Source organism: Pholis gunnellus, assembly GCF_910591455.1.
Source record: "Pholis gunnellus genome assembly, chromosome: 4".
Taxonomy (NCBI): Eukaryota; Metazoa; Chordata; class Actinopteri; order Perciformes; family Pholidae; genus Pholis; species Pholis gunnellus.
Window position 1 is genome coordinate 22,551,449 of NC_136530.1, and position 26,861 is coordinate 22,578,309.

At 41.3% G+C, this 26,861-nt stretch overlaps 2 protein-coding genes across 2 annotated transcripts in view; one reads left to right on the forward strand and one right to left on the reverse strand.

The window, feature by feature from the left end:
• Window positions 1-3,208: 3,208 nt before the first annotated feature.
• On the forward strand, window positions 3,209-19,274 carry LOC306694554 (nardilysin-like). Its single transcript, XM_079157459.1, has 31 exons — window positions 3,209-3,308; window positions 4,274-4,508; window positions 5,319-5,595; window positions 5,985-6,066; window positions 6,236-6,389; window positions 7,224-7,297; window positions 7,505-7,600; window positions 7,890-8,012; window positions 8,525-8,582; window positions 8,847-8,920; window positions 9,228-9,297; window positions 9,549-9,626; window positions 9,741-9,861; window positions 10,261-10,319; window positions 11,042-11,096; window positions 11,496-11,600; window positions 11,775-11,898; window positions 12,385-12,471; window positions 12,623-12,742; window positions 13,317-13,368; window positions 13,471-13,621; window positions 13,859-13,986; window positions 14,182-14,344; window positions 14,980-15,011; window positions 15,412-15,550; window positions 16,292-16,339; window positions 16,850-16,902; window positions 16,988-17,071; window positions 17,282-17,489; window positions 17,910-17,999; window positions 18,151-19,274. Exons 2-31 carry the CDS (start codon window positions 4,303-4,305, stop codon window positions 18,364-18,366), a joined length of 3,327 nt encoding a protein of 1,108 aa, XP_079013585.1. The 5' UTR covers window positions 3,209-3,308; window positions 4,274-4,302; the 3' UTR covers window positions 18,367-19,274.
• Window positions 19,275-21,001: 1,727 nt separating this feature from the next.
• LOC306694936 (F-box-like/WD repeat-containing protein TBL1XR1) overlaps window positions 21,002-26,861 on the reverse strand; it is a 35,456-nt gene continuing 29,596 nt past the window's right edge. Inside the window, exons 13-16 of the mRNA XM_079157992.1 lie at window positions 26,584-26,711; window positions 26,172-26,337; window positions 25,577-25,678; window positions 21,002-25,492 (exon numbers count right to left, since the gene is read on the reverse strand). Coding sequence (XP_079014118.1) covers window positions 25,466-25,492; window positions 25,577-25,678; window positions 26,172-26,337; window positions 26,584-26,711 — 423 coding nt within the window. The 3' untranslated portion in view covers window positions 21,002-25,465. The remainder of the gene's footprint in view (window positions 25,493-25,576; window positions 25,679-26,171; window positions 26,338-26,583; window positions 26,712-26,861) is intronic.

Below are 26,861 nucleotides of genomic sequence, written 5' to 3' on the forward strand. Positions count from 1 at the left end.
TAGAATGCAGGAGGTTATGAGATAACAGTTAAAAATGAAAGCCTGGTCACACCAGAAAGTGGCAAAGCTAAGTTCATTATGCGTCCTCGCCAATTAGAGTGTGTTAGAAGTTTGGTGACATAGTGAATATTTGCAGCGATTGTTGGCCGCTAACACGCTACAGTGGTTCTCCAAGCGAGCGAGGTTGCTGCCAAGTGCTACTTGTCAAGGTAGTTAGCGTGGTTGCTAACGGGATAATAAGTTTGTACATTTTATTTGAGAGGTACTCGTAATATCGTCGCTGCAAACCATTTCTCTATTGTGGAACAGGTTAAAGTATGACAGAGGATGGTTGTTTAAAAGAGGATTGTGCTACAAGAACTTCTTTGTTTTTACATTTTCGGCTCAGTTTGGATGGCTTGCTTTTGGTCAATGGTGCAAATTTGTGTCAAAACTCGCCAAATTTCAAACTGACAAAAAAGATTTTTTTGAACTCCCTTGATCATTGCGAGCAAATCCACTGATCGCGATGATTCCATTGACATAAACTGTTGTTATTTATGTAATGCTGGTGTGACCGGGTTAACTAAAGGGTTCCTTCAACCCATTGTTGTCTACGTTTCGAAAGCGGTCTAAAGACCTTCGAAGATGAGGCAAATTTAGATGCACAACCATAAAGAGACACCGAACTAGATTTTGTTGAGAGTGCACTGCTGAGCGGAGATGGCAGTAGGGTCCACAGGTAAGCACAGCTTACCTCTCCTCTCAAAGTGTAGCACAATGAGAAACTCGCACCACAGCTGCTCACGTTCACGAGTTTCCAGGGCACAGTCGTTCACCCGCGAGTCATCCGCCAAAAAACATCAGATTAGGCTGCTTCTCAGATAGCTAGTAATAGTGAGTTCCTTCTAATACAATATGCCTATACTCTAACTAACTGTTACTGGCCTTACTTAGTGCTGTTTGTCGCTTGAAAGACGCTTTAGGGCTACACCACCAATGCACAACTCCCAGGCAGGGCTGCAGCCACAATCATTAGAGGAGCGGGTCGGGTCCAAAAACATGTCTGACATTAAAGCGTCATGCTGCTCTGTAGTGTTTTTAACAGCATAAAGTTAGACAGAGAGTGCCTCTTGGTGTTCTAACAGGGTTCATTTAGATTAGATTATAGTGTTGTTATTGGATATTGTAAGACAAATCATTGTACAGTATGTAGAAGGCAAACGTATCATATTTGGTTGGGTATTGCAAACATGGAAGGATTACTGAATGGGCCTAACGTGTGCCGAAAAGAGGTCAGGGGGCCCAGAACTGACTGTTAGGCAAGTTCAATATCTAAAATCACAAATATTGACCCTTGATTCAGGAAGAGTACCCCCCCCCACACCCCCCACCCACAGAAAAAACTATTGTTGGGAACTTAATCCAACATCTTCACGGACACGAAACAACTGCAAAGAGATGCAAAATGACTACAAAAAGAGGCAGAACAACTACAGTGACTTAAAATGACCACAGAGACACACAACTGCCACAGAGAGACTCAAAATGACCACAACCCCCATCTCCCCTCCAGACTGCCAGAGACTCGACCCCAGACTGCCACTAAGAGCTGCAGCCCTGTTTCATGGTGGCTTACAGCTTTTGCACTGGCCGACACAATCCAGCGTCATACTGAGGGTGTTTTATACTCACGCACACATGTGAGCAGAGCTGATGAGTGAAGAGCACATGGTTCTCTCCTTCCCCTTTAGCAGGTGTAGTCACATAGCCGTCGTGTTTGCAGTGTTTCCTACATGAATGTGTGTGTGTGTGATTTTAGAGCCAACATTGTGTTGCATATGGTTATCATGATATTTATTGCGTGTTGAGTTGTAATGTTTCTGTACAGTATCTTTGATGAGAATGTGATATTTTGATAATGTCATGTCAGCTGAGATACAGTACATGTGTGTGTTTACGAAAGACGTCAAGAAAAAAAGGAAGACGAGGAGAAAAAAAATTGTGCATTTATTATTAAATATTGAAGATAGAAAAAGAAAAAGATCCTGCCAAATTGTTATATAGCTACCACAGCGCACGTTTCTGTGTGTAACTCCACATGTGTCTTCATGTTGATTAAAAGAAACATACAATAATATTGTCATTGTCTTCATATGATTATTTTTTAAGTGAATTTGTAAATGATAGATTTAGGAATTATAATGGTGTTGAGTATGAATTTATTTTTTATGCTGTGTATACCATGGACAAATTATATAGCGAGTGTAAACTTGTTGTCTTACAGTTCACTCCTGTATGTAGGAGAAGCACAAAGTGATTGTACAATATATTGTGAATGTTTGTATATTATAGATGCAATTTAGTATAATAAAAATCCCAATCTTTAAATCATAACATTTGTTTTGTCTCTATGTGGCTATTGTTGACTTTTTCTTACCCTTTTTTGTTTTGAATAAGTTATACGCTACATCTTGTACTGCCAGTTTTGCTACTAGTATTTGATTAATAATAAAGTATAAACTTGAATACTGGGTACAAAAGATAATGAATAAAGACTGCTTCAATAGTGCAGGTAACCTTTACTAAATTTAGAAGATTTTTTGCATACATTTGATGAAGTTCCTTGATGGCTCATTTATTATTGTATCATGGATGCATTATACAACCTTTTCTCTCTTTAACTTTTAACTTACTTAACTTTTTCCCTCAATACATCCTGTATATGAGAACAAGAATTTCATATCAAACGACTCCACTGACTTGAAATGCAGCTTAAAAGGACGTTTTGCAGACACTATTCTGCGCTGAAAAACTATATTATTTAATCTGCATTTAATGTGTGTCAAATTTACAGTTACAATTAGTTAGACAATGTAGAATAACATTCTTACAAATAAACCAAAGGACTGCGTTCTTGAGACAGAAACAGTTTTTTATTGTGACTAAAACTGGATTTCAATCTAATGTTTTTTTCGGTTCGAGATTAAATACAACACAGGCCGCCATTATAAATAAGAATTTGGTTGGATAAAGGTAAAATAAAAATAATTGTTTTATCGATTGATATCGCCATTAAAATAACTACTATCATGAGCATCGCGCAGTTTTTTCAATCAAACTTTACCTCTGTCGTCACAGATTCGACCAATCAGATTGTGTGTATTTGTCTGCGATGGATTTGCTCTCAGCCAATCACAGGCTTTGTTTTGGCTAACTGCTACCTAACCCTTAGGCGGCTGTACTGAACCCAAAGCTGAAGCTAGACATCCATGTATTGAACCCAAAACTCAACAACTTCCATCGACATTAAGCTAACAGAAACAAAGGTGAGTGACTCATTATGTCAGAGCATAACAGAGCAAACTGCGGTGTCATGTTTCCACGAGTTCAGCGGTAGTTGGCTAGCTAACGGCTCCACTAAACGAGTCGTGTTGTAGCCAGTGTGGCTAAACTAATTAACGTTATCTGGACAGCGTTGTGTCCTTCTCAACAACAGGATTAGTGAAAGCTGTTCTGTTGCTTAATTAACTAATTTACCACCCGATATAACGGTCTAACTTAATTATTTCCAGTTTTCAAAGAAGCAGTATTGAGAGTGACGTTATGTTTGAAGTTAGCAGAAACAGTTAGCTTGCTAGCTTCCCACTGTTTCCTGTCAACTAACCTACGCGATATAGTTCTATATATATATATATAATAACCGATATAATGAAGATCACTGAATACTGACGTAAGGTTATTTTCGTAACGCACCCTGTATCCCAATAATGATTTTCTTCACTGATTAAAGGAAAAGTCCACATTCTCGGTATCTATCTTCAGCTAACAGTACTCAAGTAACGTTACTTGGATAGTCGTCTTTTAATTAAACCGTCGATTTTTCTTTCCAATTAATTGTATTAATCATCTAGACTTTAAATGGTCCAAACTATACCCGTGTTACAATGATTTAAAATGGAGAAAAGTAACAAATCCTCACATTTGAGGAAGCTCGAAGAACCAGAACATTTTTGGTAGTTTTGCTTGATGAATTACTGAAACAATGAATCTATTATCAAAATGGCTGGCAATTCATTTACTTTTTATTGGCTCTTCGATTAGTCGACTGGTTGTTTGAGCTCCAGAGGTTTTCTCCCAATCAGCGTTCGTGATGGCCAACACTGGTGTTGGGTGATAAGGCCGGGTTCACAGTTGGGGTTCCAGAAAATGTACAATGTTAATACCGAATGTTGACGACATGACCTACAATACTAAAGCTGTTACATACGTGTGTGTTCTCCTGCATGTCTAGCGCTGTCACTCCAGAGGGTCTCTTTCAAAATGCCTCAGACCAACAAGTCAGTGAGCAGTGGCGGTGCGCAAGGTCAAGTATCTGCCCCAGACCAGGGTGAGCCTCCACCACCACCACCACCACCACCACCACAGGATGTCAGGGCCCCGGGGGCTGCTGGAGGTGGAGGAGTCGCTGTGGAAGACCAGGGAGACCCAGAGATCGTCAGATCACCCAGTGACCCAAAGAAATACAGGTGAGGGGGTGAAAGGTGTCCGGTTTAAATGTCAGACATGACTTGGTGATTGTAGATAGGGCTGCACAATTATGGCCAAAATTATAATCTTGATTATTTCTCATGATTATTCATTGATTTACTACACACCTGCTAATGTACACATCAACTTTTTGCATCGAAATAAGACTGGTCCTTATTCACAGTACATCTCCTAGTAGCAAAATATAATTGAACCTAAAAGTTTTACCCAAAATTAAATATGCTGAGCACCGTTACATTCAGGAACGTTTTTTTAAAGGCTGATGGTGTAAGGTGCGCGCAGCGGCACGACAGCTCCCCAAAAAAGAAGCCAACACATCTGGATCGCCCCTGGTAGCTGGCTGGTAGTTTAGGAAGCACTTGATTAGAAATACAGCGGAATTTACTAAGAGCAGAGCACTCATTTTTAGACCTCAATATTGCTGTTGATCGGGTTTATTTAATTGCGGGATGCCAAACCGTGACTGCGATTAATATTTGATGATTTGTGCATCACTAATAGTAGATATGTGATTTAGATAGGGTGTACAAACAAAAGTGTAAACACCAAAACAGCATAGACCATCCTCCTCGATACCGAGGATGAATTGTAATAAACTGTTAACTGATGTCTCATTTTCATGGACTACTTTATTGCCCTGTAAAGAAATAAGTATTAAATACATTATAAAGAAACAAAGGCTGAATATCCTGTGAACAATTTGATTTGTTTGTAAAAATATAAAGTCAAATGTATATTTTTTTTTTGTGAGCTCCAGTGTTTGACTGTTGCTGTCCCGCTCTCTGCAGATACATTGAGCTGAGTAACGGCCTCCGAGTGCTCCTCATCTCCGACTTCAGCAGGGCGGACGCAAAGGCAGGCAGTGAAAACGGGGAGGACCAAGGGGAGACAGAGGGCCGGGAGGATGAGGAGGAAGAGAGGGGACGTGAGGAAGAAGGGGATTCTGGTGAGGGGTCGGAGGAGGAAGAGGAGGAGAACGAAGAGGAAGAGCAGGACAGCGACTTTGATGAGCTGGACGAGGATAACGCGGAGAAGAAGAAGAAGAAAGGGAGCTCTGAGAAGCAGGTGGGTGAAGTAACGATACACAAATCAAAAGAGTCAGATGTGTTAGAATAAGTAACGGGTGTGGGGTTGTCATAAGGCTTTGAATTATTTCCATGAATGTAATTAATATATATTTATTTGTTTCTGCTCTACTCACTCGACCACCGCTAAAAATAGTCCCCAACAAATTAACTATTTACTCGTGTTTGTTTGATTAAAAACTACAGTGACCAGCTGTTTAAGATTACTGAGCCTTTTTTAAATGAAACAATATATTTGTGAGGTGTTTTTAAAGATAAAGCTGATTAAATGATGTTATTCATTGAGTCACTGACGTAGAGAGCAGTTAGTAAAATGGTTACCGTGAAGATGACTACGGTGTTGTTGAAAATGTGTTTGTTTCCTTCCAGGCGGCAGCTGCTCTGTGCATCAGTGTGGGGAGCTTCAGTGACCCAGAAGACCTGCCTGGCCTCGCCCACTTCCTGGAGCACAGTGAGTCCACCTTTAATGCTGCATTCTGACTTCTTAGATCTGCAAAATCTTAGCTTAGAGTTTTATGTTATTTGCATGCAGAGCGTCTTACCAGAGAAATCCTGTTTCTGGCTATCGATCTCATCTCCTGATTTCTTCTTTACTTTGTATTCCCTCCTCTGATCTTCAGTGGTGTTTATGGGCAGTGAGAAATACCCAGCGGAGAATGGCTTTGACGCCTTCCTGAAGAAGCACGGCGGGAGCGACAACGCCTCCACCGACTGTGAGAGAACCATCTTTCAGTTCGACGTGCAGAAGAAGTATTTCAGGGAAGCGCTCGACAGGTGAGGCTGGCTTCGCCGCAGAGAACCACGAACTTTGTGACAAATATACGAAACAGAAGCTGTGTCAGAGCTCTGGTAGGCCCAGAATGTGACTGACGGTGAACCATAGGCCAGTAAGCAGGCTTTCCTGTCAAAAGATTTTGGGCGTCTCCCCGTGGTGAAGGCCAGTGTCCTGTGTGTTTGTGTTGATGGCAGCTCTTTGTTGGCCATCTGGCTCTCTGATGGGAGGTGAGCCGGTTCATTTAAGATCACCACGAGCACTCCAACAGGCCAGCTGATGTCCTCTCTGTTGCCATGTTGTTACTGTCGCTGTTTGTAGACCAGCATGCGAACATGTCGGATGAGGAGACCCCTGCAGTTTGTTCTGCAGGTGAATTGCTCAGGTTGAGTCAATGACGTCTTCATAAAGCAGCTGTCGGAATGTAGCCTCTGCAGGAGAACATTTGTAACCAGTGTTGTTGTTCCTTTGCAAAGAGGGCTGAATTGTTTTAACAGCAGAGCTGCAGCTAATTATTATTTTACTCTTCAATTAATCCCTTTTTTTTATTGAACACTTAATCTTTTGTTTGATAAAATGTCAGAAACCGAGAAAAAGGAGCGTGTTCCCAGAGTCCAATGTGACGTCTTTAAAAGCTTTTTTTGTCACAAAGGCATTCAGTTTCAAATCATATAAAACGGAGAAGTCTTCACATTGGAGAAGCCGGAAACACAGCATGATCTAAGATGTGTGACATAAACAGTTAGTCAATAAAGTACAATACAATCAAACAAGTAATTTATCCCGTATTCAACTTGTTTCCCTTTCTCTCTTTCTCCATTATGTTTGTGTTCCAGGTGGGCTCAGTTCTTCATCTGTCCTCTGATGATAGAAGATGCCATCGACAGAGAGGTGGAGGCTGTGGACAGTGGTGAGTGACACACATTACACATCGTCAAACTGTTTCTGTAATCAGATGCATCTTAAAACTGCACCAGTGCCCCTTTTAATCTGCTTTAGGTTTTGTTTTCACAAATTTTGCTGCTCATGTTCTGTTCTGAACCAGGTCTCTACGAACCACCTGACTTTTCAGTCAAACTTCATATTTTTTTTTCTTCTTTTCTGATTTCCTGTTCAGAGTACCAGTTAGCGAGGCCGTCTGACTCGCATCGTAAGGAGATGCTGTTTGGGAGTCTGGCTAAATCAGGACACCCTATGGGCAAATTCTGCTGGGGTAAGAACAGCACACAGCTGTTGTGCCTTTTTACACTGAATCCTTGCAACTTTTCTGTCCTTTCAATAATGGAAATTAGCTTTTACACGCCACAAAAACATAAAAAATGCTAGGTTTTAAATGGTCTTGAATACAAATACAGTCATCAATGTGCCGTACATTTCCACTTTGTCACGTATTTCATTCTAAATTCATTTTTCGAGGTTTTAAAAAGTCCTATTTCTAAGTTGATAAACTTGTAAAGAAGTGGTTTGATGTCACCTCACTATTGAACATCTGTTCCTGTCAGGTAACGCTCAGACATTAAAGCACGATCCCAAAGAGAAGCAGATCAACACCTACCAGCGGCTCAGAGACTTCTGGAGGAGATATTACTCGGCTCATTACATGACGCTCACTGTTCAGTCCAAAGGTACTTCCACAAACTTGTCTTTTTTGCTGATTTTGCAGCTTGTTTTAGTATTTAAAAGCCCTCAGCTGGTCTGTGAGGCTGTAATGCTTGGGGGTCGGGGCGGTTGATTGTAAGGCACCTAACATCATCAGGGCGAGAAGCAACTCGCAATAATAAAAAATCAGTCAGAAAGTAGTTTGCTGGAAATGTTTTAATGTCCGACCAACAGCCTGCGCTTATGAAAACCCCTGTAGTATAGTACTGCAACATGCTAATGTCAACATCCAGCTTAAAGAGTAACTTAACAGCAGGTCTGTAACCACAGCCAAAAGTGATGTCATCACGTACTGACACACTTCTACATCACTGCACCGCTGGAGGTCCGAAAAAAAAATGAGGTTTTCAGCTACTGCTAGGATGCTCCTTAATCGACGGCTAACTTTAGCGTGCTATGCTACCTGTAAGCAGCTGTTGGTATGATTGTGAAGCTCGGTGAGATGTTGTGCTCTCTGACTGCGCTTTTTGTTGATTAGAGACTCTGGACACTCTGGAGCAGTGGGTAAACGAGATTTTCATCAAAGTTCCCAACAAGTAAGACACAATTTTTGACCTAATCAAAATATTATAGGGCTCAGACGGCGGAGGTCTCTGGTCCCATGCTCAAAAGTAGAGTGCAGCAGACTGTCTTATACACTGTACATATGTAATCAACCCTCAATGACCCAAAATGTTCTAATCTATGTTATTATATTAACATTCTCAGCGTCGGTACATATGTGTCACACAATTAATGACAATAACACAAAGACAGGTTTGTGTTGTAACATCTTTTTATTATTGTTTGTGGGTTTTTAGCGGTGAACCTCGAGCCGACTTCTCTCACCTCCTGCAGCCGTTTGACACGCCGGCCTTCAACAAACTCTACAGAGGTCAGATAGTAATGGTAATATTAGTTGTAGTAGTAGTAGTAGTACTAGAAGGATATTTTTCTTTCACTCTTAAGTACTCTACACAGTAATGTTTAATTGTATGTATATTTATTATATTATTTCATGCAGTAGTTCTACTATTTACATTTCTACATGCATGAATAATATTAATAATTGTAGAAATCTAACCTTACAATCATGAGTTCATGTAATTAATATTGCGGGTCTATGATGTGATTATTAAAAGGATTTGTAGGTCTAATTTCAACAGTACACACATACTAAAACATGAACATGTTTATTGCAGTCATCCCTGTGAGGAAGGTTCATGCTCTGACCATCAGCTGGGCCGTACCACCGCAGGGGAAACACTACAGGTGAGTCAGCCTCCAATAAGTTGTGGAAAAAGTCCAAAATAACTAACAGATAAAAACAAGAAAAAGAGCAACGTTGGGGAGGAGCTCGAGACACAGCAGGTGTCCACTACGCGATCTTAGATACATTGTGAGAAAATGCTGACCTGGTCATGTACTGCACTCACGAGGTGGATGATCTACAGACGAGTCAAACTGTTTCCTACACTCATTTCACAGAATTTGAGTCTTGTTTTTTTGTTGTTTTTTGCCAGAGTGAAGCCTCTTCACTACATCTCCTGGCTGATTGGACACGAAGGAACCGGCAGCATCCTGTCTCTGCTCAGGAAGAAGTGAGTCATGAAGAACTGAACTGAGTGTAAACTGGCAATAAATGTTAAGTTAGTGCAAAGGACTTATAGTGTGTGTGTGTGTGTGTGTGTGTGTGTGTGTGTGTGTGTTTTCAGGTGCTGGGCTCTGGCTCTGTTTGGAGGAAACAGTGAGACGGGTTTCGACCAGAACACCACCTACTCGATCTTCTCCATCTCAATCACCCTGACTAACCAGGGCTACCAGAACTTCTACCAGGTCAACACACACACACCAAAACAGCTGTGTTTGTCTGTCTATACTTGTGAGGACCCCTAACTTAAACCTGATTCTATCCTCAACCTTAAGTGTTTAACCTTCAAACAATCTTGTGATGTAGTGAGGACAAGCCAAAATACACTAGTATAAACCTGAAATTGGTCCTCATACACACACACACACACATAAAGGGGATTTGACAGTGGTTTAAACTCTCTTTCTTTTGTACGTAGAGACTACGCCTATGTCGGGAATTAAATGTATTGCTGAATGTGTCTTAAACTGATGCTGATGGTGCTGCTGACTTTCACTCAACTGTTTAAATATTCACCAAAAAAAGAATAAGAAGAAAGAGTTGTTTTTTTGTTTCTAAATGCTTGATGATTTGTCTCTGTGCAGGTGGTCCATTTTGTGTTCCAGTACTTGAAAATGCTTCAGACTCTCGGCCCGCAGCAGAGGTCAGGCTCCTCACAAACACACTTATTTTGTGTACTATGATGCACCGTTGTAGTAAAGGTTTTTCCCTTATTCTGCCGCACAGGCACATGTGTAAACCCCCGATTTAAACTGTTTACATGAGGTTTTTAGTAAATGTTGATGTTTTGTTTCCTGTTAATCCCTGAACTAGAAAAGGGAAACTGGAATTTTAAGATTCCAGAAGTAAATATGAGATTTTTACATAAATTAATTATATATATATATATATATATATATATATTATTAGAGTAAAAAAGTATTAAATAATCCAGTTTGCCTTCATTTCCAGGCCTTTAAATTAGCAAATTTAAACAAATCTAAATTAAACAGCCACATTTTTGCTTACGTGAAAAGCAGATTATTTTAGGGTGTTTCCGAGACAATTTATGAAACATTAATTCTCTTAAATCATCATCATTTCTACAGCACAAAAGAAATTGAGACTCGCTTTTCACTTCAAATGGGAAATCTTAAATGTATCACAAGACAGAAATTCAGTGGGGTGCACTTCAGTTCTTTTAAAAATACTATTTCTGAGGATGGCAACATAAAAATTGCTCTTTTAAGTAGTCGAGTAGCACGTAGAATGCCAACAATAACCATATTCTGTGCACATAGACACAGGTATTTGTGCAGGTTTGTCCTTGTTTGTGTTTTGTAGCTCTATATGTTTCATATTTCAGCAAACTGGTTTTTTTTCCAGGATCTATGAGGAAATTCAGAAAATTGAAGCCAACGAGTTCCACTATCAGGAGCAGGTACTGCAGCACAGACATACTGTAAAAAAACAACCTCTGTTGGTAAATGAGTGTTTACAACCAAATAACGACGCACAGTTCAGTCAGCAGGTGATTAACAATCAGACGCTGTTGTGTTTGCAAATGAATCATCTTTGTTCTCATGATTCTGAAGAAGAAGCTTCTGAGGAAATACTCATCAGTTGTGATTGTTAAAGCCACAATAATTATAATAATGACAATGATTGAAATGATAGAGTTTAAATAAATGAGATGAGCCTGTCTATCATTTATGAAGGCAACAAAGGCATGAAAACTCTATGAAGAGTTAAAGAGAACATTGATGTGTGTCTTGAAGTAAACGTAAATATCTGATTATTATTATTGTGATGTTGTCTCTGCCGCTGTCTGGACCGACAGACGGATCCCATCGAGTTTGTGGAGAACATCTGTGAGAACATGCAGCTGTTTCCCAAAGAGGACTTCCTGACCGGAGACCTGCTCATGTTTGACTTTGAGCCGCAGGTAAGCAGGACCGCAAGACCCTGATCTGATCCAGAGTCAGTAAGAGTCCTGAGAATCTGAGTTGTTCAGAGGGGAAATATAAGTAGTAATATTCATAGATTACTACGTGCTTGCCAGGTGTAGACATATATTCAGTAACTATAACCGTGTGTGTGTGTGTGTGTGTTCGTTCAGGTGATCAGTGCCGCTCTGTCCCCGCTGACTCCCGACAGAGCGAATCTGCTGCTGCTGTCACCAGAGAATGAAGGTCAATGTCCACTCAGAGAGAAGTGGTTCGGTACCAGCTACAACATGGAGGGTACGACACACAAACTAAAGTTTATTCTTTCTATCCTCTTGTTTTCTGATATCTTTATGTGCTCAGTTTATTGTTGCCAGAGTTGCTACAAACATATAGTTGTGAGTGTAAATATCCGTCCCTCCCTTATCTGTACCCGCTTATTCTACTCGGTTGCGGGGGGGCTGAGGTAAATAAATACTGATATTTAATGTCAGTTGACATGAATTCGATATATAATGATGCATTTTACATATTACATATTCATCCTAAGATGTAGACGCATACATGTGTGAAACACCTACAGACAATGTCTGTATTGTTAAGTGCAGCTCATTTCCTGCTGCGTACTGAGACAAATGTACTTGCATAATAATTTGGAGTGTCACCATGTGTCCTCTTGTTTACTCTTGAAATGAAAGGAGAATCGTTCCCAGAGTTAAGCAACCCAATATAAGAGAATTGTCCTGAAGTTAAACTTGGGGTGTGTTTGTTTTGTCTCATCAGACATCCTGGAGGAGTGGACTCAGCGCTGGTCGGGAGACTTCAAACTCAATTCTGAACTCCACCTTCCTGCTGAGAACAAATTCATCGGTCAGTACAATCGCAACTATAGACATGAATCCAACACCATCAGCTGATCCATCAGATTCATGATGAAGTTCTTCTTCTTCCTTCTCCTTTTTTTGTTCCTTTTTCTTTTGTTTTTTTCCTCTCATCATCTTCTCCTTCTATTGTGCTGCAGCGTCGGATTTCACCCTGAAGGAGTCCGACTGTCCGGACACTGAGTTTCCTGTCAGGATCATGAACAACGAGCGAGGCTGTATGTGGTACAAGAAGGACAACAAGTTCAAGATCCCCAAAGGTGAATGCAGGAAGCATGAATGTTTGCAGGGCTGCCACTCAATGAACACTTTCATTTTTTATTTCTCTGCTGATGGTGAGGTCTCAAAACTTTGTATTCCATTTGTTTCCCATTCCAGAACTTTTTAAATCCTGGTTCAGCCAGGTAAAGCACAGTGCTGTATACATGAACTGTATTTTTAATATTATTATTATTATTTATTACGTTAAATGGGCTTAACTACTAAAACTGTTTGCATTCAGTTTATTCACTTTGCAGTTACTGTCTACCACAAATAAATATCATTTGTCATATGTTTGTATGTTTGTATTGTAGCCCTACATTTTAAATTCTGCACCATTTTATGAGAATTAGTTTTCTCTTCTTTTTTTTTACTTGCATGATTATCTTTTTATACGTATTTAATGAGCATCATTAGAGGCAGCCTGAGATCTAAGATTATTTTTTTTCCAACAACTGCTCTTCTGCAATTGTTGTGCATATGACAATAACTAGAAACTCAAACTTGGGATTTTAAATGAAGGAAAATAATTAATACTACTTTTAACATGATCACATTTCTTCTGTCTTTCAGCTTATATTCGTTTCAACCTGATCTCCCCCATCATTCAGAAGAGTCCTGAGAAGTAAGAGACCGCTGATGCTTCTTCAAATCAATAATCAGGGATTTGTCTTCCTACGGGGGACACGCTGTTGCTCAGTGTTCACCCGTGTTCTTCCTCTTTCAGTCTGGTTCTGTTTGACGTCTTTGTGAACATCTTGGCTCACAACCTGGCGGAGCCGGCCTACGAGGCCGACGTGGCTCAGCTGGAGTACAAGCTGGTGGCCGGAGAGCACGGGCTGGTGATCCGACTGAAGGGCTTCAACCACAAACTGCCAGTGAGGATCGATCCATGCCAATCTGTTTGTTTCCCGTTTACAGAGCCAGGGCTGTGAATGAACACCAGATATTGTTTTCAGTGCACACACACAGAACAGACAGCTAGCAGACTGCCAGGAGATATTTGATGAATCTGACCAAAAAAAAAAAATGTATTCGATTAGGATCGCAGACTCTGGGTAAATGTACTTCATTTCTTTCCACCTCATTGACTTCCCTCTCTGCTTGTTCTTCAGCTACTGTTGAAACTGATCGTGGATCATCTGGCAGACTTCAGAGCTGAGCCGGGCGTCTTCAACATGTTCACTGAGCAGCTGAAGAAAACCTACTTCAACATCCTCATCAAACCTGAGAGACTGGGCAAGTACGTCTGTCACTCACACTCACACACACACACACGCACACACACACACACACACACACACACACACACACACACACACACATATGCATACAATGGCGGAGTGTGTGTCTGTGAGAAGGCACTCCCTGAGAAGCAGCTGGCTCTGTACAGAAGGTTACCTTCGACTTGTTTACCTCTCTGTCCGTCTCTCTGCAGGGACGTGCGTCTGCTGATCCTGGAGCACTGCCGCTGGTCAGTCATTCAGAAGTACCAGGCCGTCATGAAGGGTCTGACCGTCGATGACCTCATCACCTTTGTCACTGGGCTGAAGGCGGAGCTGTACGTGGAGGGGCTGGTGCAGGGAAACTTCACCAGCACGGTGAGACGCACCGAAACGTACAGCTGCAAAACCAAACGCCTTTATTTTCAGTCAGTTCCCCCAAATAACATAAACAGTGTACTCTCTACTTTTAGTTAGTTTTATAAAAAAAAGTCCAAAATCTACACATTTATTTCATTCACTTCATCCATGATTAAAGTATGAACATGTATATGTAAACCCATAAGAAATAAATTATTTAACAGTGATACTGGCTAAAGTGACCTACATTGAAATGATAATCCTGCCCTTCTTTGATGTTGATGTGATCTTTGATGTCCAAAACAAAGTTAGTAATAAGGATCAGAGGGTGCTCATATCTCAAAGCTGCTTATTGGTGAGTTGCATGTAGATATGTATGAGAAATAGCATTAACAGTTGCTATCTATGTACAATATAAAATCTGAAGTACATGTATATGATTATTTAAGCAGTTCACATGTATGTCTGTGATATTGCACTGCAACTATTGATTCATTGTCTATAAAACGTTTTTGTTTTAAAACCCACAGATGTTCAGTCTACTTCAGTGTGGTGCACAGATGTTTTTATGTCCCCTTGTTTTACTAAAGATTGGCTGTTGAGGTAACCGGGTTGAAAGCTTGTAATCTCACACACATTGTTTCCTCCAACAGGAGTCCAAAGAGTTCCTGCAGTACTTCATTGAGTGAGTATTCTGCATCATTCTTTATTGCACTTTCAGTGTTTCTGGTTATGGAGGTTTTATTCAAAAGTCAAAATGATCTGATGAAGTTCAAGTTACTTAAATGTTGACATGTTTATAAATTGTAATGTTAAACTGTAACTTTCTGAAAAAAAGGGCAAAGGCAGTGTCTGAAATGAATTTTTATTATTTACCAGAATTAAAAAAAATGGCATCTGTTGCCTTAGCGCCGTGTGGGCGCAGTGCAGAGTGGCGTCGATTAGCTAGCTAGTGGGACGCACACAGTGGGACTCGCTAACATACACATGATGTAAACGAAGCCAAGAGAAGCTCGGACTACATCCCACACAGAGGGAGTGTGACTTCATTCTGACTGTCTGTTTGCCCGTCTGCCTGTCTGCAGTAAGCTCCAGTTCCAGTCTCTGTCGGCTGAGGTCCCGGTGTTGTTCCGGGTGGTGGAGCTCCCTCGGAAGCAACATCTCTGTAAAGTGAAATCTCTGAACAAAGGAGACGCCAACTCTGAGGTCACAGTCTACTATCAGGTAGGAGCTCCATGACACTTCTCACCCTCTCAGATGCACATTTATTCCCCATCTGTTGTGTTTTTGACGGTTCAGTTGACACATACCCCTTCTTCAGTCTGGTCATGCAGATTGTTTCAGTTTTAAATGCCAAGATATCAGCACCGGAGCAATGATGGTGTATTTAACAATTCAACAACAGCATCTCTCTTTCAGCGTCTCTGTTACTCTGGATAATCCACAGAAAACACTGCAGGCAGTTTTCAGAGGGCTTATATCAACATCTGATGATTGTTTGATTGACTGAGTTTTCAATTCTTTGAGCACCACAAACAAAAACATCTAAGGGGTAGATCTCTTCCAACGCCACAAAGTAAAACTGTCCACATACAAGGAAGGCCAAGTAGAAAAATGTCTTTTTGTTATGAGAGAGAGAGAGAGAGAGAGAGAGAGAGAGAGAGAGAGAGAGAGAGAGAGAGAGAGAGAGAGAGAGAGAGAGAGAGAGAGAGAGAGAGAGAGAGAGAGAGAGAGAGAGAGAGAGAGAGAGAGAGAGAGAGAGAGAGAGAGAGAGAGAGAGAGAGAGAGAGAGAGAGAGAGAGAGAGAGCTCACAAAATACGTTTTTGGCCATATTCTAATCATGACTATTTCACAAATGTGTTCTATGATACAATTATGACTCCACCACTAATGTGGCGTCTGGTCTTCCTTTTCTTTTTACTCTCTGCTCTTGTTGACGTGTCCACATCTGGATTGTGTTGCAGTCGGGCCTGAAGAACCTCAGAGAACACGCTCTGATGGAGCTGATGGTGGTGAGTGTTTTTACCAGCATCTCACCGACACTAGTGACAACATACAAAGTCCCCTCTTGTCCCCAAAAAACACTTTGATATCAGTTCTGCTGGGAGAAATTCCTGGTTTTATTTATTTGTATGAATTAATCAGAGCACTCACAAGAACGCAGCACTATCAGAACGCTAGATATTTTTTTGAATCCATAAATTATTCTCTAAAAATGTTTGTCAACAGTATTATAAATCAGCTGATATTTATACTAAAATAGTTGTGCTTGTTCTTCTCTCAATTCGTTGTTAAATTGGCATTCAGGACCCTTGTGTAGCCCGACTGGAATGATCTTTAGTTTCATAACCACATTTGTCCACCACTGCAACAGTGTCACTGTTAGATTTGAACTTACGGTTTGAAATGATAAAAAAGTACTCCAGCTGTTTTGCTGTCAATATTAAAATGAAACCAGGTGTGTTGTTGTAAGATGTGCATACATCAGGCTCACAGTGCCTGTCATTGGGCTGCTTCCACAGATGCACATGGAGGAGCCCTGCTTTGACTTCCTCAGGACGAAGGAGACACTGGGGTCAGTGGCAGTCATTTGTGCTGAGTGTGCAGATCAGTAATGTGCACTCACAGCTGTTTAATCACCAAACCTCATGATCCCTCAGGTACCAAGTGTACCCGACCTGCAGGAACACCTCGGGGGTGCTGGGATTCTCCGTCACCGTGGAAACACAGGCCACTAAGTTCAGGTGAGTCAACACACACACACACACACACACACACACACACACACACACACACACACACACACACACACACACACACACACACACACACACACTTAATGCCCCTGGCCCGATTTGGCGTGGCTGCTGGTGTGATCCCTGGATGGTGTCTAGCTATCTCCTGTGTTTGCTTCTTTCCCTATTTTTAAAAAACGCTCCTCTTCCTCCTCGCAGCACCGAGTTGGTGGAGGCGAAGATCGAGGAGTTCCTGGTCAGCTTCGGGGAGCGTCTGTCCGGTCTGAGCGAGGAGGCCTTCAGGACCCAGGTGACGGCTCTCATCAAGCTGAAGGAGTGCGAGGACGCTCACCTGGGAGAGGAGGTGGACCGCAACTGGTTTGAGGTCGTCACACAGCAGTACGTCTTCAAGAGGCTCAACAAGGAGGTGAGACACCTTCTCTCTCTCTCTCTCTCTCGCTCTCGCTCTCTCATTGTGTCTCTCCCTCGTTCTCTCTCCGGGTGCTCTTCATTATGCTAACGTGCCTCCTGGCTTCTCTCGCTCGCGTCTCTTCCTCACTTCTTAGCTAGTCCCAGCGAGGATGTGAGAGGGAGGCGCAAGTATGAGACGCGAGGCCGGAGTCAAGAGATTCATTTGAGAAGTTTCTAGGTCATTGGGTACACAGCGCCAACCTGACTCAATTCTTTTAAAATAGTCCTGCAATGTAATATTAAGTGTCAAATATTCCCATAGAAAATACTTTTCTCTTCATACATAGATATAGTGCGTATCAGAAACAGTGTGGAGGTACTGACAGTGGGTGTGGTCCTGCTCTGTGGTTCTAACCTGTTGTGGTCTCCGCTGCAGATCGAGGCTCTGAAGCTGTTTTCTCAGGAGGAGCTGGTCTTCTGGTTCCTGGAACACAGAAACGCCAGCAGCAGGAAGCTCAGTGTACATGTAAGAGTCTTTGGGATCATTTCAATTGTAGACAAAAAAAATACTCAATAAGTACTTCTGCTGTAGTCAGAAGTTTCCTTGTGCTACGCACAGAAGAAGCAACTGTATAATAAACGATCTTCAACGTGTTTGTTCGCTCCGTCTCGGTTAGGTTGTTGGCTTTGGGGTGGAGGAGAACGACCCACCAGAACCAAGCAGCGACCCCGACAACCCCGACGTCCCGGCCTCCTCGGCCTACGGTGAAGTGTGCGAGCTGACCTTCCTGCCGACCTCCTCGCCGCTGCTCAAGGACACCGCGCTCATCAGCGACATCAGAGCGTTCACCTCCTCCCTCCCGCTCCACCCCTACCACAAAATCCTCAGCTAGGCCACTCCCACTAGAGACCGACAGGACGGGACTGAAGACCTTCTTGTGTTAACAATAATAATAGTTAAGTAACCATGTTAACAGCATCGATGTCTGATAGAAGAGGACACTTTCAGGACGGGCATTTCACACGTTTGGTTCCTTTTTGTTTTATGTACTCGCATAAAACAAAGGAAATAAAACGGTATAGAACCGCTGCATTATCATGCCTTTGGAAAAATATAAAGTGTAACTGTGGGCACATATTTTAAAAGCATCTCACGCTCAAACGTTTTATGACGGTTGAAATAATACACAAAAGTTTAAAACGCAGAAAATAACCTCATTTTTTTTTTACGTAGCGTAAACGCTCAATATATATACAAGCAAATAAGGAACTGAACTAAAGTATAAACAATTCAAATTGAAACGGCTATAAAATACGGATCAGCTCAGATTTCAGGCGTGATGTGATTCTTGGGAGTTTCAGACAAAGTTGGGTATTATGAAAAACATGTTGGTTGTTACTGTGAAGAAGCTGAACAGGAAACCACGTCCCAGCATTCTGATGGACTCAGATTAGTCCGATTGTTCACTTTGTTCAGATGAAGTGACTGCAGCGCGATGACTCAGGGCTCTGGTTTAAAACACATGAAACATCAAAGAAGGGCAGGATTATCATTTCAATGTAGGTCACTTTAGCCAGTATCACTGTTAAATAATTTATTTCTTATGGGTTTACATATACATGTTCATACTTTAATCATGGATGAAGTGAATGAAATAAATGTGTAGATTAACTGTATCTGGTGACAAGAAATGTGTTTTCACTCAGAGTGTCGGCCAGTAGTCTGTGGAGACTGGGCGGTGCCATCAAATTTATTTTAATGAATTTTAACTGCATTCCTATTAAAACTACCGTAATTGAATGTTTGAATTAAGAGTTTTGTTTATTATGTCCACACGTCCCTGTGGACATAAGTATAGTGTCTCCAATCACCAGTGTCTCTTTAGAAAACCTCTCATTTTACACAGTCCTGGTTCTCCAGTGCCCCCTTTCCCTCCAGCAATACGGCCAGGGTCTCCAGCAACATGGTCTCTGGGTTTGGTCCCAGCAGATGATTTTGCGCTAACCCTAAACCGGTGGCACCGAGGAAAAACTTGATAGCCAATCTTCTCGCTGATGGTCTCGTCAACTTATAAAGGTCATATAGAGGCATGGGCATTACATTGAGACGGATTCATAACAAGTTTCTCACAGTAAATAAGTATGTCAAAGAAAATGCACAGTATCGTCATAAAAAGTGTCATAAAAGAAAAGGTCATAGTAAAGTTTGTTGAAAGTAAAAAAAAAGTCATACTATGTTGAAAAATGTAAGTCATTGCTTAGTATGTCGAAAATAAAGTCACAGTACAGTATGTAAAAAAAAAAAATGCCATTTTATAAAATGTCAAATAAAGTATAGTATGTCCAGAACATTTCAAATTCATTGTACAGTATTTAAAAAAGAAGCCTTAGTATAATATTTCGACAAAAGTAAAAAGTCATAGTATATTATGTCGAAAAAAATCCTAGCGTAGTATACTGGAAAAAAAATGTATAGCATAGCATGTCAAAAAAAAAATCTACATCTTATACTTTGTTGTAAAGAAGCATACAAAATAAGTCTTAAACACTGATAAGTATTTCAATAAAGGTAAACACAAGTCAAAGTATAGCATGTCCAAAATAAGTAAAAAACAAAAAAGCCATAGAATTGTATGTCGATTAGGCCACAATAAGTCACAGTATATGTCAAAGTAATTAAAAGGCATTAGTATAGGATGTCAATAAAGTTATGCTGTATTTGAGAAAAAGTATATTTTTGAAAAAGTCATGTAGTACTGTATGTAAAAAAAGAATCATTAAAAAGTCAAAGTATACTATGTCATTAAATAGCAATTGTATCAGAAAGCCTCAAAAAGTCATAGTATAGTATGTTGAAAGTATTACGTGTTTAAAGTCATAGTATACTTTATCAAAAAAGTAATTAAAAGGAATACCATAGTATTTATTGGAAAATTCATAAAAAGCAATAGTTAAATATTTACTTCATGAACTTCAGTCTTACTTTCGTTTCCATCTGCAGTAGAAACAAACCCAATAGAACCACAAGTCATTTAGCTGTGGAGTCCACTAACGCTACAGCGGAGCCAGGGAAGCTCCTGTGAGGTTTCATTTAAGACCAAGAAAATCCAGACGGCTTCATCTTCCTTTATGTGACAACGAGAAAAGCAAAAGAAATATATCGCTTCTCTCTCACTCAGGAAATCCCTGATTTGAAACCGTGCGCAGAGGAAGCAGCACGTCTCTTTAGTGTCATTGTGTCGGATGTGCAGCGCAGACAGCACGAGCACGAGCACGGGAACACGAGGGAGGTTCAAGCTCTTTGAAATCAATGTTTTATTGGTTTGATTAAGCCATTCATAAAGTATGCTTCGACATGAATAACACATGGATTCATGATTGTCACTGACAATTACCGTTACTCTGGTAGTTCAGCACCGACACTACGCACTACACACACACACACACAAATAAAAACTCAAAACTCTTATCAAAATATATTTTATTCTGGACTTTTGTTTTACTGATCTGACTTCAATGATAACAGACCAAATGTGATGCGAGTTGCAGAAGAAGAGAAAGAAGAAAAGTCCTAAAGGCTGTGAGACCTCGTGGGAGAGACGCTGCTTAGACCGACATGTCTGTGGTGGTGGCACAAATAAAAGGCTGACTCAGCGACATTAGCCATGTGGACCCAGACACAATGTGACGGCACAGACCTCAGGGTGGCAGGAAGTTGCCCACGTGAGAAACTTTCATTTAACTTTTGGCTCAAGTGCTTTAAATACAAGGAAGAAAAATAAATGATGAAATAGTGCACAGGACTCTTAAAAAGGAAAACATGAAATCTCTGGAAGTCCATTCGTAAAAAAAACGCCCAATTTATTACAGACGATACAAGAGAAAAGAAATGGGTTTGCAGTTTGTTTGTCAGAAGCAGAGCTCTGGAGGCAGATTTCATATTCTTTTGTTTAATTAAACCTAAAGCTTAAACTTTTACAAACTCAAAAGCGTTATGAGAAAATATAACCAAAAATATGGAAATAAGTTCAACAACTCCAGATGAGTGTGGAGGATTTGGCTGCATTTTCACCGGGTTTCAGTCAAATATTACCAGAGAATAAATGGTTCTTCAGCTCCGGCCAATGAGGTTTACGATATTTTTAAGCACAGAAAAAGAATATGTAGTTTGCGTATTTATAATAACTCTATATATATATTTCATAGAGTGCTTCTTAACTGCCCAAGTGACCGGTGATCGTACTAATGATGGGACTAAACGGCCAATAAGAAATCACCTTCTTCTGTAACGGTAACTCACTGCGCACAGAGTGCCAGGCTGGATGAGCATGCAGGTGAAGCTGAGGATGCACAGAGCAGAGAGGACGTGAGCGCACAATCACACGACTGAGCGGAGAGTAGATTTGTGTCTTTTCTAAGAAAATCCTTCAGGTGCCAAAAGCTTCTTTTATAAAATATAATCAATTATGCAAAATAATCATTTTTCTGTGCTCACAATATCCGACTGTGCACAACCAATTCAGACTCAAATGTTAAGTCCTTATTTAACCAATGAGATTAAATCTGCTTCCAGAGCAACTCTCTGAATCCTCAATAGAGCAATGAAAGAAAAAAAAAGGGGGAACCAGAAACATTCCCAAGAGTCCTGGCTTGATAAAAAAAATAAAAAAATTACAATTTTATTCAATTTAAAGAGTAACTTCCTTTTTAAATTGTCTTCTTTGTAAGCCAAGGAGAAAGTCATTCTCATCTGGGACCGAGTTTCCCCCCAAAATGTAGAAGTAAAATAAAAAGTGAAGCATTGTCTTTATTAAAACTTAATTTAGTGGTCAGCTGCTCCTCTGGGACAACTCTTCACAAGCTCGGCGCCTCGCTCAGCCTCACACAACATTACTGTTTGCAATAGCATCAAAGTAACAAAACAAAGTCTTTAAAATGTAGAGAACATGGAAATTAACACCGCCAAGAAATCATCAATTCACCTTTTTTTTTTTTTTCAAATCTACAAAGAAATTACAAAAATGTAACTATAATTTGTGTTTAAAAGAGTATAAAATGTCTCGTCGGTTAGGAACCTCAGTCAGGTGTGAGCAGAACGTTGACGGGGAAGAAACCAACAAGAATGGAGGAGATTTAAATACATTGAACACAGCTCGACATCTTCTGTTAATTCACCAGGACTGTCATGCTGTGGATAAAATACTGGAACATTTGACCTTTAGCTTCTTCAGATCTTTGTATCTCTGATTGTTTCTTTCAGAAGTGTAGCTATAAACCCACTTTATGACAAACAGCTGCTAATAAAAACAGACAAAAATGAAAATGTCCAGATATTGCTTTAATGTTTGGATCTGCTTTTGAGCTCGATTCTGAATCGCAACCGTGTGCCAGGGATCAGCCAGTAAGATTCAACAGGGGGGGGGAACAAAATAAAATCATTGGCTGCGTTATTAAAGGCATAAGAAAGTATGAAGGGAAAACGTATAGAACGTGAAGTCTCTCTCTTTATAAGTAAAGGCAGCCAAAAGTCACTGAAGCCCTCTCTACTCGCTCCCAGGGACATGTGGGGGGTCGTATTATTAAAACGGTTTTAAAAAAAACATTCTGCAGATTGAGTTTTGGAGGCAGAGCTGCTCTGGAATCACTAAGTTATGGTTGAACTTCAACCTTCAACGGGGCAGAGCCAAAGAACACAAGATGGAGAATCTGAAAAGTCAAGTCGCAATACTTTGGAATACTGCATGAAAACTACTCTGTGGCAAACGCAGGTTTACGATACTTCCATGTTCTGTTCAACAACATAATCTCCACATATGAGCACTTAATGCGGTTTTTGTGAAGCGGAGATGAAATTGCCAGAAGTAAAGCGCTAACGTGAGGCTGTGACGTGTTCAATGTGACGGTTGGGCTCATGTAGACACTGGTTAGCAACCGCCTCTTTATAAAAACACTAAACTACATCGGCATTCAAACTTGGCCCCTTCCTTCACGTCTCATCGAGCAGGCATGTGTTAACCACAGACCGCATTTCACAACTAACCATCCCATAATCCTACCGACTTTGTGACAAGGGAACCAGAAGCGCAAACACGGCGACTCCTTTCTGATCACCCGTGCACCGCTTCTTTTAGAAGCTGGGTCTGATTAAGACAGCCAGGCCACGTCCAGACTCAATAATGCACTTCATGTACTGTGCGACCACTTTACCGGAGCTCCTGAATGCTGCTCAGTGCTCTCAAAAGGCTGCATTTGATAGCTACTGATGACGATGCAACGTTAGACGAACTATTAGTATACAAAAAACTTAATTTAATGTCAGTTCCCTGGGTGAACTATTTAGTGTTCGTTGTATAGACTGAGGGAGTGATTTCAGAAACAGCCTGACCGTCGTCTTAATGCTGCGTTCAGACTCGGCGATCAGCCGAGTGAGCCAAACCGTTACCGACAGCCTCCTGGTTAAACTCAAGAGTCCGGGTTGGTGAAAAGCTACAAATAAACTCAAACAAAGTGTCAAACGCGTCGCAAAATGACTGCAAAAGCAAACCATTGCTGGCAGTCACGTGTACATAATGAACTTTTAACTCCAACTGCAACTGTTCAGCTCATCAAAAAGGAAGTACAAACCGTTCGTGTGCATTTGGTTTCACTTGTTTACGAACAAATACACAACATAATAAAAACAAAGGGCTCATTGAGGCTCCTGGAACAATGCGAGAAAGCTCCCAGGTGGACACAGAGTAGCGTTCTACGATGGTTGTGCGTTTGCAGCAACAGAGCTCAGCTCTGAAGTCTTTGACGTCGTCGACCTCTTTTACTCGATGGTGTTCTTTGGCTCGACACATCTGCTTTTTATTCACTGGGATTATTTCTGCCTCCACAACATCTGCGTGAACTAAACGTGGAGCAACACTTTCAGGGCATCGTGATGTGAGGGTCGATCAAATTAGAAATGTTTGGAGTCTTCCAGATGATGCGTAAAACAAAAAAAAACAAAAAAAAGAACTGCTGGAATCCTACTGGCTGAGGACCTGACGACGGTTGCATTAATACAACTCAGATTTAGACAAGTGGAGGTCAGCTTCTGGCCAATTGAAACTTCCATTACACAAGTAGCTGCTATGGCCGAAGGGTCCAGAGAGGAGAACTGTGGGTAAAACATCTGGATCAGATAGTTTCTTTAAAGCATCTAGACGCACATCAGCTGTGTCATGTGGATGTCCAGAGTTCACATGAAGTACTCCACTCTGAGGTTAACCGTTTGACCAAACCACCGCTGAAATACAGGAGAATAAAAGCCTTGGGGATTTGCCACCTTGTTTTGAAATCATGACGAGGACACTGTTTTTTTGAGAACTGCTTGGTGTGCATGTCCGAGCGTGTTTATATGTATGTTCTTCTCCAATCAATGAAACTCTGACCCGACCAGCCCGCCCCCTCCCCCGAAGATAAAAAATATAAAAACATTGAAACAAGAGATCTGAAATTTAAAAAAACTAAGTGCCATCCTATTTTATGGTGGAGAAGTTGATATGTCTTCACAATGAGATCCAACTAGTAACAAAGAGCAACACTTTTTTCATTGTTTTTCATTTTGATGACGATGAGCATGGTTTAAAGATCAAAAAAGCAAAATAGCTTCCAAATTTTGGTACATATACGGATCTGTAACTTTTTTTTTTTTTGTCTATCAGTTTTTTTTTTCGTTTTTTCTCTGCGTCCCTTCTGCATCTCTGTAAGAGTCTGCACAGATAGAGAGGGGCGCTTCCATCCGCCCGTTTATCCGTCTGTCCGTTTATCCGTTCGTCTGTTCATCCCCCCGTGTCTGGACCTGCTGTGTCGAGTGCTTGCTTCCTGTTCCCGTTTCCTGCTTCCTGTCTGTCGGTGGGCGGGGGCCATAGTCGTTAGCGAGAGCAGTACGCAGGGCAGGCAGGGACAGTCATTTGGCTATGTACACATTCATGGTCGGTCCATGGCTTCCAACAAACAGCGGCACTATTTCCGAAGGTCTAGTACACACACCTGGGACGAGAAGAGGACGGATATCAAAAACCTTCACAATAAAAGCTCGAGAACATCCTTCCAAACAGTCCGGTGTGTACTTACAGATCCGTCTGATGCGCTGGCTCCCACTTTGTCCCCCGCTGCATTCCAGCAAACCTCAAAGATTCCTCCCGTCCCTCTGTAACTGTGGACTAGAGCGCCCGTCTGCAGCACAAAGGGGGGGGGGGGGGGGGGGGGGTATTAGATATTAGGCTTTGGGCTGTTTACGGGAAGAAAACAAAATAACACAGCAGGAGCCTTAAAGCTGCTGTGATTGTATTATATTTCTGGCCACACGGGGGCAGCAGCTAAGTGTCTGTTCACCTGGTGAATGTGAGCCCAACGCTCAACTCGGTCTCTTTAGCTCGTAATAAATAGGTGCAGTTGGTTTATTAAATCTTTGTTCAATGAAAAATGCTGCAGCTGGAAAATGATTGGATGACAAGCTTACACTATAAAATGTTTCTTGGTTTGTTAAGACGTTAATATAACTAATATTTGTTGGTGCAGCTTTGAAGTACCACTTTCAGCACAAAAATGATTCCTAAAATCTGTGTACACTGTAAAAAATGAAAGCACAGAGGGATCAGTGAAGTGACACGTTCAATAAAAAAAAAGGTACGGACACAAACACGCACCCCCCCCGTTCTCTTCATACCTGTGTATTCCAGATGTGCACGCATTTGTCAAAGGAGCCACTGGCCAGATGCCGACCATCGGGGCTGAAAGCCACGCTGTAGACGGGCTCCTGGTGCTTAGTCAGCGTGTGGATACAGATGCCTCTCTCCACGTCCCAAAGACGAACTGTGGAGTCAAACGATGCACTGTGGAAGTAAGACACCGGGACAGACAGGGTTAAAGAGGTGCAGACGTTCGGAAAGTGGAGCTTTTTTGTGTGCAAAATGCACACTTATAAAGACTTTTGTGCAAAGTTTAGATTACCAGGGCAAAGTAAAGCACTCTGCTGCGCTCAATTCCAAACTTAAAGACAGTCACGTTCAGATTGTGTTGGCTCAGAAACAACAGTGTAAAACTGCTCCACGCGTTAGCTTCGGCTAACAGACGCTCACCTAGCTAGCATGAGATTGGCGCTGGGGTTGTTGGTTCCAGGGCCAGTGGGACTCCATTTGATGGTGTAGATTTCTTTACTGTGGGCCTGCAGGTCATGGACACACGAGTCCTGCTTCATACTCCAAATCTGAAAAACAAACCACAGAACGTTATCCTGGTATCCACTGGGGTTGATCATTACATCACAGGTGTGTCAACATGCAGCAGTCAGCGCGCACACACAAAAGTCAATATACAGTCTGACTAGTGTCTGTCATCTTCATCCCTGTGTGTCACC